General features: G+C 34.3%; 1 protein-coding gene across 1 annotated transcript; it reads right to left on the minus strand.

Moving 5' to 3' along the window:
- Positions 1-786: 786 nt before the first annotated feature.
- LOC132175364 (diacylglycerol kinase 1-like) lies at positions 787-9618 on the minus strand. The gene is made up of 13 exons (XM_059587295.1): positions 9317-9618; positions 8289-8496; positions 8041-8163; positions 7779-7907; positions 6979-7064; positions 6323-6446; positions 5464-5512; positions 4536-4618; positions 3099-3166; positions 2004-2078; positions 1691-1778; positions 1437-1553; positions 787-1301 (listed from the first exon to the last, which is right to left on the minus strand). Exons 2-13 carry the CDS (start codon positions 8481-8483, stop codon positions 975-977), a joined length of 1464 nt encoding a protein of 487 aa, XP_059443278.1. The 5' UTR covers positions 8484-8496; positions 9317-9618; the 3' UTR covers positions 787-974.
- Positions 9619-13480: the final 3862 nt, after the last annotated feature.

Here is a 13480-nt window from a genome sequence, read left to right on the forward strand (position 1 = left end):
TTTGAAAGGTATCGAATCATGCCAAAAGTCTATCTCTAAAGCTAATTTAGCCACACCCAGACATTCTTGGGGATAACCGAACTATCCCAAAAGGAGCCAAAATCAGTGATTAGCCTCGAGGGCCTATGAGGATAATTCAGTCACTAGCAAACCATTTTTTTTTTCTTGGACTTTTGACTTTTTGTATACTAAAAGGCCTTTGAAGTGGTTAACCATCCCAAAACGAGCCAAAATGAGTGATTAGCCTCAAGGGCCTATGAGGATAATTCAGTCACTAGCAAACCGTTTTTTTTTTTTTTTTTTTTTTTTTTTTTTTTATCTTGGACTTTTTACTTTTTGTATATGTAATTTTTGTTTAAGGATAAATTTGTAATTTTATAAGTACTCAGTCAAAAAAAAATGGGAGGTATTTTTACGGAATGATCATTTTGTTACATAGACATGCCACAAGGAATTTATAAGAAACCACATGAATTTATTTGTTACAAGGTCATCAAACTGTACGAATCTATTTAGCAATTTTTTATTTTTTCCCTGCGGACTTCTGTAAGTGCCCTCTTTTATCTCCAGAGACTCTTTCTATCGATATTTAACGAGCATTTTATGGAGCTTAGCACCAAAGGGCTAAATTTCCCAATAAAATGTACATGATATATGTTTCCAATTTCCAAGCAAAGACTAAAATCTAGTCCAACAGCCTGAAGCGAACATTAATTACACCATTTCCCACCATGATCTAAAGCAAAGAAAGGGGAAAAAGCGAAGCTCCTACCCTAATGAAAGTAAAAAAGATTTCAAATTTCTATTGGAGAAAAATTGTTTACAAGAATCTACACTGCCAATAGCATACAGCATATCACTACGTGGCTGCAGTAGACATAATTGGGCCACGGCTACTGCAATTCCTTCACAGACATTATAAAAATTTAACGGCTAATGGACTGAGACAAAGCATGATTTACATGCAAAGGTACTTAACTGAGATGAGATATATCGAACTCATCCGGAAATTTAAAAGTAGCAGCTGCACCAAACTTCCTGCGCTCTCCCCAATCTTCCATGGAATCTTCAGTGCTATTCTCCTCGTCTTCATCACGGTGACTAACAGGTGAAGTGGGGTCGTATATACTTTTAGATTGGCAATGTGCGGTAGCAAGCATGTTCACTTGGCCGAAGTGAGAAATTTCTACCACAACGGTATCATCATCAACTGGGAGGGGTTGTTTCCATGGCTCCCCATCAATTCTCATGAATGTATGGTCAGCTGAACCCTTCCGAAACTCAAAACGGATTCCCTTTGCCTACATACGAAGAAAACAATGACGCTCGAAACTTGGGAGTAATTTAACAGGAATTTGATATGCATTTAAACAAAATAGCAGAAGAAGAAAAAAAATGGAACCAAAATTCACTTGACACTCAAATCCATCTCCTACCTGTGCAAGACGAGTCCCATGTCCATTTGGAGCAAGCAAAACAAGCCCATGCCAAGCATTTCTGAAACCGACAATCTCAAGTAGGCCGTCATCAATGAATGGAGAAGTGAGGTCCCTCTGCAAATTTATCCAGAAATTGCAGTTCAAATGAGTTAGTGAGAGATATATCTGCAAATTTAACTGCAATTTTGGGACAGCCTCTGTTCAGTAAATATCTCAAAAACAGAGAAAGATGTAGATAAATCAGAACTAACATCATCTGATTTCTTCCTTTTCGGTGTTCCCCAAGGATTAAGTCCACCAGAAAAACTGGGCAAGTTGAGGCAAACAATAGACCTGATGCTGCATATCATAGAGAGGGCACTAAACATGAGAAGTCAAATAACGCAGGTGTTGAATGGAATCATGGAAAGGATGTAAGTATTAAGAATCCATTTTGGACTAATTAAACTTTTTGAATGAGGCAATTCATAAAGAAAATGAATAAAACAACTGACAAATGACCAAGGTTGCGTTGAAAGCAGTTCGTTGGATAATAAAGAGTGAAACAGAAAATTAATAAATCACCTGCGAGGTATGTGAAGATCCTCCCACTGACCTTGTCTGTTCAGGATCTTAACCTGTGTCAGCTGTGCTATGTTCCTGTAAGAAAATTAAGACATTTACACAAGCAAACACAATTAGACAGAAGGCTAGTAACTTGAAGACCAACTAATCATGTCTCAAAACCTTTAGCCAATCAATTTAAAATATATATACATACAAACTAAAATCCAATCCAGTAAGACTCTAGAATAAAAAACTAAACTTTGCAATACATATACCAAAACCATTGTCAAACTGTATCCAGTGTACCCAATACTTAACTAAGAATCTACCACACATACCAATTCAATTCCCATATTTCTGGAAGTTAAGATAATGAAAACAATGTGATTTTTGCCAATGGCTCATGGTGGATAAGATAATCACAATGAGGTAGCAGCAATGCAGCAATGGCTGTCATCTGACTAAAACTGAGTGACAGCTCACGGGGGAAAATTGAGAAAGGAAGAATGAAGCTTCATATATTCTTGTTATATTACTGTTTCCATGAACGATTTGAAAAAAAAAAAAAAAGCAGCACCATTCAGCCGAAAATATAAACAAAAAAAATTCAAATCACTATAAAACCTATTTGAACCATCAAAAGAGAAATTCCAAACTTGAGGAGATCTAGACCAGAAAAGCCTATACATAATTCCAACAATAAACAGCAATAGGTTAAAAGACAAGACTTAACTCCCAAAACTCAAATTACCCAAGCATGAGCAGGTTATTAGTTTTCTTCAGAGTAAATTGCAAACACAGTGGAAGAATACTAGATAAATTTTCAAACATAGAAATTATGGAATAAATTGTATTAAAAATTACAGAATAGATTGTCTTAAAAAGGAGATACTAAGCGTCCGGCATCTTAATCTAACATAAAAAGACTACTGAAAAGACATTCCAATCATAATACAGTGAAAGAACAACCTAGCATGATAATTATTAACAAAATGCCAAGGAAACACTAGCTAGAATCTGATACCTGCAAGCTTTAAAATTACTTATGTTCATTGAATGTGTTAATTTCACTTTATTCACAGGGAACCTCCAATCACCTAACAGAATACTCACCTTGAAGAAGGATGAAGTAGAGAAGCACAAAACCATCCTTGAGTGCATCCAAGCTTCAAATAAGTACTCTGTCCCATCAAGAAAAAGAAAAGGAAGGGCAATAATAAGTGGCCTTTTTCATTTTGCCATGATAAATAATCTATTCTAAAATCTCAAAAAGGATGTAAAGTACACCTAGAAATAATTTTGAGTATCATATATTCAATAAGGGTGGTCCAAAACCAAACTTAAGTCATAAACAACCATTCTTTTTGTCTAGCATTAAATTTTCGAAACAGAAGAAAGTTGAATGCTTTTCTCCGGCCACAGGGAATAGGATCCTCTCCATTTAGTATAAAATGAGGGGTAATATTGTAAATATCATCCTTCAATTTTAATGTTAAGACAATATTACCCTTCATTTTACTATACATGGATACTCTCCATTTCATGGAGAGGATCCTATTCCCAGTTTAAATGCTTCACAGTGCAAATATTAGGTTCAATTCTGATGTAGGACATTTCAGTGTGGATTCATGCAAAATTTGAAGGAAAATTTTGGTAGGAAAAAATTGGAATCTATTGGAGATTAAGGTACAATGAATCATGATTTGTTGAAATTTTTTAAATATAGTGTATCATAATATGAGGAGAAACTACTTGTAACACGACAAAATTGGTCAATGTATGAATTGTTGAAGTACCATCCTCTTGATGAGATGACTTCTTTCAGTTTAAACTTGAGGAAAAGTTTTCTTAAAGTGGATGGACCTGTAATCCTTCGGGATGGGTTTGCACAAAATTAAATGAAAAAATTTTGAAGGAAGAAAATTGGAAAACTGCGGCATTCAAATCGTGATAAATTGCTGAGTTCATCCAAGTAGCGTGGCAGAGAGCTTCATTGGAAGATCGTGCGAAGTATGTGAAATAGATCGGTCAAGTGAAGGGTCAAACGGATTATATCGTGCAAAGCATGTGGGATAGATAGTTTGAAGAGGTCAGAAAAAATGCATCTTGGAAAGCCGTGGGATAGATCAGTTGACCTATGTGCTTTGTGAGATACTTCGGTTGACCAAGCTTCAACCTTCGTGGTAGACAGAATTGCAATTCAGGGTTTTCCGTTTTGTCTTCTAATATATTTTATTTCTTTATTTTAAAGAATAATTTTATAATTTTCCTTATGTGAGGAAATAAAATTACAGTTAGTTGTTTCCTTATTTTTAGAGACAATAGTAACCTTCTTTCATTTGGAGTCAACTAGGATTTCTTGTAGCCTATAAATAGGAATGTATTGGGGCATCAAAGTAGCGTCATTATTATGAAATTTCAATAAATTTTATTCAAAAAAAAAGTTTCTCCTTTCCTGGTGGATTCTAAATCAACTTGGATTAACATGTTTACCCTTGTATTCACTTTTCAATTGCGTCAAATTACTAACATAATAAGAAATGGTAATACCTGATTAACAAATTGACTTTTAAATTTTTCTGGGTGTAACTTTCTCTCAGAGTGAAATGCATATGATACTTGAGCATCCATTCCTGAACAAAGAAAACCATATTAGTAAGGAGCTCAGCAACCACATAAAAAATTTGAAGGTATGGAAATGTTGCTCAGACGGAGGAAAAAAGAAAAAGACAAAAGTATGGAAATGTTAGAAGTTCGTGGAGATTTATTCTTACTAGTTATTTACATCCCAAGAACCATAGCCGTATAAACCTTTATAGAATAAAGTAAAATGATAAATAGTAGGTGTATTGTCTCCCTTGGTTGTGTTGATACACACTAACCAGATAATCATACTCTCCATTTCTTGTTGTTCTAAGCAGTAGCTATATATATATATATATATATATACACACACACACGCACGCTCTGAGGCTTGTCTTTGGGTTGGACACTGAAGAAACACCAAATCACAGCCATAGATGCTCAAAACAAGAGACTCCAGCCCTCAAAGTTGTACAGTGACAAGACATATCACACCTTGAGGCCCATCATATCAATAAGATTCCCATCATTGAAGCAAACAGTTGATCTATCTTAGTTTTGTACATAAAGTCCAACCCAAATAATTCAAAAGTGAGAACTTAACCGTAATGCATTTATTTTAGAGACCTTATGTCTGCCCTGTACATAGTCCTAATATCTAAAATAATATCATATGAGGAAGCAATTTGCAATGGAAACAATAGCAATCAGAAAGCTACATTTTAAACTTGCATAGGTTTGTGGGAATTTTGCTTAATTTTTCATCTTTTTCTTTTTATTTGTGTTCTTCAATTTTCCAGGATTGTGATGATGTTAAGGGTTTATAAATTGTTCTTTGCTGCTACAAGCCTCCGAAATATTATTAGAAATCTAGTCCCACATTCAAATTTCTTACCCATGCTGAAGTAGTTCCAAAATCCCCCACGAAAGGTGTGGTAACCCTCCTGTGAACAGTAAGCAGATGATTTGCCATTAAGCATGAAATTCAACACCCAACCAAATAATGGAAAAAAGGGGAGAGCATAGATGGACAATACGAGTTTCCAGATTGAAAATGATAGATTGAAATCTACATGTTACCTAACACAGATAACCCAAGTTGGAACATACACTATGGTATCTAGACTAGAATGGCCTATTACTAGCTTGTACATGAGAGTGCAAGGATTTTATTTAAAGTGTTAATTAGAACTTCAATGAAGGCTTTAGATTGAAACCTAAAGGAGCTCCGAATGACTTCACTTTTCCCAAGGAGAGGCCAGTGTCAGTTTCAGAAACTTCAAGATGAGAGTCTACATAATAACCTAAGAATCAATAATACCCCATGAAGGCAGGAACTAATGTAACCTTTATGGAAATGGAAAATGAACACAGCGGTGACCTCCCTTACTAAGAGAGACTAACTAAGCTATAGACTTCTATAAGCCAGCTTCTATCCCCTTTAAGCTCCTTTCTGTATCATAATTGTTGTATTTGACAATACTAGCGTTGCTCACTTTCGTGCATGAAGGGCAGTTGTCCTTCCCCTACATTTTTTTCTTCTTTTTTTACTTATCATTTACCAATAACATAAAGGAGGTCTAGAACAACTTGCGGACAGAGATTCTAAACAATACCAGATAGTATAAATAGCACTGTGCATATAACTGCATAGCTTCTTCATTTACACAGCGTATGTGGAATTAATTATTTAAAAAACAAAGAAAAAATTGTGTGCATAGCATAAATGGGAGAATAGTAATAAGAAGACTCACCATATTCAGCTTATCTGTTAGGGAGACACGATGAAATGCGTGCAAAGAATGGGGTAGTTCAAGCGGTGCAATAGGGTCACAAGATCCATCTTTTGGAGCCCTCATCCTCATGATAATATGCCAGCTGAAAAGAAAGAGTAGAATCAGCAACCTAACAAAGGTTAAAAATAAACAGACAAGAGATGAAGTTGCCTACTTCACTGATTAGTGGGCAAAACAAGTGGAGAGAAAGAATTATACAAATGTTGGAAAAAGGTAAAACCATACATTGAATCTATTAGTGAGGAGCAAGATTGAGAGAAAGTATATTACAACATTCTTCCATGATAAAATTGACCTGATATGGATGAAATGGCAACATAATGTTCACTTAGCCAACCAAGAATAATATTTACATAGGATATGTAAATGTACCCAACTTCTATAAGTAGGCATTACAGATCATGAGAACTCTTTAATCACAAGTTTATGACACGTCTGAATTTTCAAATCCAAGTCTTACAATATTTTTCTACATTGAGGCAACTTGCCAAATCTAAATATGCCTTGCATCCAGGAAGATAGTTGGCTCACCAAGAAATGATACTAGAGACATTTATACTTTTCTGGTCTGTGTGTGTCCATATGCTTGTCTTATTAAGTCAAAGATATATTACCTATCAATTTTCATTTCCTTTGCAGTCTTTACTTGGTTCAAAAATGATTCCACTGATTGACGATCTGTGCCTGGATTTTTCTTTCCCTGTAAATTAAAAATGCCCATGTTATGCAAAGCTTCAAATGCTGGCCACATTTATGAAACGTTATTCTCAAGATGCAGAACACCAATAGACATCTATATTAGATCTTGAAGAAACAAAAAGAAAAAACTTAGCATCTCCATGATTTGACATGGCATGCATGATGAAGATGTAGTTTAGCATCGTTACCAGCTACAAGTAAATAACCACTAGGTGGCTTGCACACTAAGGGCCTGTTTGGGATTGCGTTTGAATGACTTAAAAGTGTGTTTAACACTTAAAAAGTCTGTTTGAAGAAAAAAGTATTAGTTTGATAAAAAAAATTAAAAGCACTTTTAAGGATCCAAAAAGGCTAAAAATAGTCAAAAACGCACTTTTGGCAAAAACTTAAAAATGAAGCTTTTGCCAAAAAACACTTTTTGACTTAAAAGCTCTATTTCTCAAATGCAATCCCAAACAGGCTCTAAAACTTTCACTTAAAAAGCATCATAAAAAAGGCAGTGTTATCTTCTATGAAATATACAATTGTAGCTACAATTCCAGGGACTAGTTATAGGCGAGAAATATTCATATCATTAGTAGTATGTCTTATCTATACAGCAATCACTAAATCACGGCAAACAAGAATAACAATGAGGAAATTAAACACAAAAACCATCACTATATTGACATTCAACAATTTCATCTATACAAGAACAGTTAACATCACATCTTACCCAGCCAAAAGAAAATGGTATGTTGTTTCCAGTTCCCAACGGTACTGTTGCAATCGGAGGTGGCTGCGGTAGCTTGAGATCACTTACTACTCCAAGGAGCCAGCTCGCTGTCCCATCCCCACCAGCAACCTAACGATAAATGTGTACAAAAGAAATAAAAGAAAAACAAATCGAGGTCAAGCTGCGATTATTTTTTGAACTTGCGTGTTTATGTCTGGGAATACAGAGGACATAACATGAGTCATACTTAAATTAAACTCACAATTATTCTCAATTTTTTTTGAATTTCAGCTGCCAAAACGTCTTCACTGTACTTCAGAGTTTCTAAAGTAACATAGAGCTGGTGTAGCACCTTATCAGGAGCCATTTCTCCCAAATCAAAAACCTGAAAATCGGTCACCACAATGTCAATCCCATTATTACCAAGAAATCTTATAACCACAACTGCATATCCTATTCTTAAGACATCTTTCACCAAGAATCTAACTTTTAGGCAAGAACTGGAGTTACCTGGTTTTCATTTAGAAGAGCACGATATGTAACAAGAAGCTCTGTTCCCAGCTGGCCCCCGCTTTTAGAATTAATGAAGACTATAACAGGACAAGCAGGTATATGTGAAGCATTTTTGACCTCTGAACCAGGTACAAGTATGTAATTTGGAATGTAGAATTCCTTCATAGTTTTATCAGATATGATATCACCCATTATCACTTCCCAACTGCAGATTAAGCAGGACTGTCAAATTCAGCAATCAAGTAATCACCGACCGATATGTAAGTTCACTAAAACTATGTTGAAGCAATTTAGAAAAGTATTCTTTGATAACAAATACTTGTCACATGTAGGTTTCTGCTAACACAAATTTGATCAGTTCAGGGTAAGACAATTTATGACACTAACAACTAACATTAAACACAAACTTGTATAGTTGAATTTGTGAAGCAGACTCAAATATGAAACAATACATGGATAAACCAATTGATGCACAATAATAGTCTAAGAAGCCTTGTTTGACAAGCTAACAAGCAAAGCACTATCATATACACGAATCACGATTAATAAGCAGAACAATACGATATTTCCATATTCACTACCCCATTCATATCACATACGTACATGTTATGTATATTTATATATCATATTGATCAAAAGTATAATATAGCTCCATAACCCCACACCTCCCAGCAAGAAAACCATGAATAGAAGCCCTAACATCCCTAGCTACAATTTGAGAATCCAATGACAATTCACGCAAGCGATTCCCCAAACGGAACGAAATCCTGTTCATCAACTCCATTTCCCTTCTACGCTCCGTTTGGTGGAGGAGAAAATCAACGCACACAAAAAAATACAACCAAACAAATTTTATTTTATTGTTAACCCAAAAAACAAAACAAAAAAACAGGATTTCTCAGAGTCTCTTTGCTTTCGATTTGCTTGGATTTGCCGGCAACCAAACAGGTCGCTTATTAGTTATCGACAGAGGCAGAAAACGTCGTCATAAAGGGACAATAAATCGAAAGAATTAGATCCTTTACCTGTAGAGATATACTCGAAAGGAAGACAGACAGCGAGAGATTCAAAGCGTTGAGTACAGTGTTTGGGATCGCAAGCGATTCTTCGATTCTTACTCTGAATTATAGTTTTAAGAATGAACTTTTTCTTCGTTATTACACGCTTTTGCTTAGAAAAATAGGTAAAAATGAGAGAAAGGAGCGCGAAGGTGCTGATTGCTTAGCAGTTTAGGTTTATATATATGAAAAGAAAGGAAATTTGGTTTTGGTTTTCGGTCGGGCCTTTCCGCGGGATTTGGTAGCTGAGAAAGCTTTTATTTCGAAAGTTGCCGAGAGAGCTTTTTGATTTCTGTTGATTTGCGCCTAAAATATTAATCAGGAACGGGGCAGAGGGGTCTACGGGCCCAACAAGATCTTCTGCAGTTTAACTTGTATTTTTATATTAAAGATTTTAAAAACGTGGTACACCGTTATCAAAAACAAATCTGCATTAATTAAACTTTTTAAATAGACGTGTCAATATTAATTTTATATATATTATTTGATGCAATAACTTTAAATTTTAATAATTAAATAAATATTATTATAATTGTTTGTAATAAAGAGAATCATATATATATATATATTATTTGATGCACTAACTTTAAATTTTAATAATTAAATAGATATTATTATAATTATGTGTAATGAAGAGAATCATATTTTTCACGAAACATAATCTTCTTCAATCAATTTTGAACTGGAGAATATCCAGTGATCAAATCTCTCTAAAAAGGTCCTAATGCTACAAATGAGACACCTGTTTATTGGCAAAAAATAAAATAAAATAAAATATATATTTTTAAAAATAATTATTTAAAATATACCACGTGAATTGGTGTATAGTATCATTACTCTTTATTTACATTAGATTGAAGAAAATTCTTTCAATTTAATTTGTAAAATTATCATGTATTTTTTTTATTATATTAAAATGGTTAAGACTTAGACGATATATATTGAAATAAATGTACTTTTCTCGATGCTAGTAGACACTTACTTGAAAGAAATTTCTTTGACGAAAAGGAATGTTCACAAATAACATGCATTTGACTAAAACAATTAAAAACAAAATCTGTGTAGGTGACTAGGTGGGCTAGAAAATTGAGCTCATTTTAAAAAATAAATAAATAAAAATGAGGAATTAAATAGATGTCGACAAATATAACAAACGCGTCTTAAATTGTGGCACCATAGAGGTAACCTTTTGAAAAAGTGATTTCATTACTTTCCTCAAGACGTGTGATAACAAGAGTAGCCAAACTACTCTACAACAGAAAGAGAAACAAGCCAGAGAGGTATCCTTTTATAGCTACTACTATCATCAATTCTTTCTCATATCACCATTTTTGGAGACGTTGATGCACATTCCACGTCATCATAATTAATATATGGTAAAGTTTTTTTTTTTTTTTTTTGACATGGTAAAGTTTATTTATTGGTTCATTTCATATGACAATATTTTACTTGAACTTCATCATGAAATGTTAGGTGTATATTTTTTTAGTGTTCTTCTGGTATCCTCTCAACTGTAATGTAACTTTTAAAATCACTTATAGATTAAAGTCAATAATGATAATCTCAAATTCAATGACAATTTTAAAAGTCACGTCACAGTTTAGAGGATACAAAGAAAACACTAGAAGAACACCTAACATTTCCTAATTTCATCTATGTCGGACAATAACACAATTTATACAAAGTTTTTCACAAAACCAATTTTTAAAGTTTGAATGCTTTGAAGGTATATCGTAGTGCCAACTTTCGGGTACATGCTCTAGCTAAATGGACCGCTTTCCATCTTGATTTTGAAAGCATTCTCATATAATCGCCTATTTTCTCTTCCATTCGGATCAAAAATGAGAAAGATCTTTCTTTATAGTCATTTTTTCTCATTCAATTATAATAATAATAATAATAATAAATTCAATCTTCAACGGTCCCTCAATCAATTCATGAAAATCGATGAAAATATTATCATTGCTGCGATGGTGTGGTCGCTTTTGTACTGGATCCCTTGTCTAAACCAACGGAAACGTTTGATGTATGAAATAACGCGGCAACTTCGACATTTTAACTTATTGAAGGACTATGGCTTCTCCGGGAACGGGACAAGCAATTATTCGCCATTATGAAAACTATGAGTCGTCCCGAAGGTGATAGGAAATGGTGGAGGTCTTGTTGGGCAAGCCTTTGTTATTGCGGTAGAAAATTACTGGTGTGATATAACGTTTTGAATTTTCTGTATGAAAAAATGAAAATGTTTTGTTTTATAATGTTATTTTTTATTTAAATAGTGTTGGAAAAATAAACTTCTCATTTTGGACTCCTAGTAAGCCGAGGCTCACAATATGGGGACGAAGCCATGGGCTAGGCCCTCTTGAGTTTGTTCCGTGTTTAATGAAGGTCCGGCCTACTAGAATTAGCAGTGAGAAGGAGAAACAATTTTTGAGGACTAGTCGCCCAAGGCTACAAAACAAGTAATGCTACAAGTCCCTCTTGTATTCTTATTGAATCCCTTGAAGAATGATATGACTATTAAAATCACCATTGGGCTTGTGATTGATCATTATTGAATTTTGATCAAATGATGATTTTAATAGCCACATCATTTTTAAAAAGATATAAAAGAGACATCTATAATTACTCCTATAAAACCCCTTGAGCGCCCAGGAGTGACCCTAGCTCCATATTCAATCCAATTGCGGAGCTAACTCATAGTTTGCAGTAGTTGATTCCTGTTTGGCTAAGGATTCATTTCATGATTATCCAATGTAATAGGGATATCATCAAAGCCCGTATACAATCACTACTCCCAATTTAAATCAAGCTCTGAGACTTGGATAAGATAGAAGATCGAGTCCTAGTAGGAGTGAAGTTATTAGCCTATACATAGGTCGAACGCCAGGTATAACACTACACTGAAATATTTAGAGAATACATATACTTTTTTCAAGAGAACTAACTTGAGCGACATCGGGCGCTTTCTCTTCATGTTTGCTTTGTTTGTTATTTTAGGTTTGATATCGAAGGGCATGGTCATACCGTTCCGGAAACTGTTCTTACAAATAGTAATAAAAAGTTAATTATGTGATATAAAAAGTGAAAAAAAAAAAAAAAAAAAAAATTATAATGTTTTGATGTTAATTTTTTTGAAGAAATTGTGCATGAATAGTAACAAAGGGTTGAAAATGGTTGTCAAGGACATAAATTTCCTCCAATGTCCTATAACATGTGAGAAGTACATGTTTTCTTTAACATTTTTAATTGTTATTTATTAACCTTTTACTAACCTAAAAATTCAAACATTGATTTTTGACATGTTAAATTCTTTCACAAAGTCATATTTATTATTTAGATTACTAACAATTCAACAGCAAATTACAGACAATTCGGATTCCGTAAGAAATTGGAAAGAGTCTTCCTCTGTGTGGATCTGCACAAAAATACTCAAGGAAACATAAATAGAGCTGGAATAGTTTGGATTCGTGGTCCAAAACTCTATGTGGCCCGTTTGGGAACTTGTGTTTCGGGAGGAGGCCTCCAATTCCAAATTGTTCGTTTGGGCCCATAAATGGAGACAGGATTTGGAGTTGGCAAAGCGAGCCTACGTGAGTTGTGAATTGGTTTTTCTTGTAACTTGTTATCTGCCCAAAAATAAGTTGCTCCTCAATGTTTGTTGTGATTACTGGCAAATGAAATTGGCAGGAAAAAAACAAAAAAAAAAAAGGGAAGGTAGAAATGGGCAAATAAGGTCCTAGGGGTGTAGTGTAGCCTCATTGTACATAGTATGGGGTATTAATTTAATAGTCTTGTGATTTAGTAATATGTTTCCTTTACCTTCAAAGACCCATTTTAAGCATGTAACTTTGTAAAGATTGAGATCATATGCAATCCCTAATAATTAGAGGCGCTTGCAATTTGTATTGAAATGCTCGGAGTTAAGGCTAAAGGGTAGTCAGCCACCATTGACCACCCCAAAACTTTGTTTTTGGACATGGTCCAACCACTCCAAAGCAAGCTAAGTTAGGACAAATTAAAGTATTTTTCAAATGAGAAAAAGACCACATGTCAAAAATGGCAGGTGCACTGGGTGTTTTGGCCATCCTTTTTCTCATTTGAGTAAGTCTTTATGATCTTTTCAACTCT

Source organism: Corylus avellana, chromosome ca3, assembly GCF_901000735.1.
Source record: "Corylus avellana chromosome ca3, CavTom2PMs-1.0".
In the NCBI taxonomy this organism is placed as follows: Eukaryota; Viridiplantae; Streptophyta; class Magnoliopsida; order Fagales; family Betulaceae; genus Corylus; species Corylus avellana.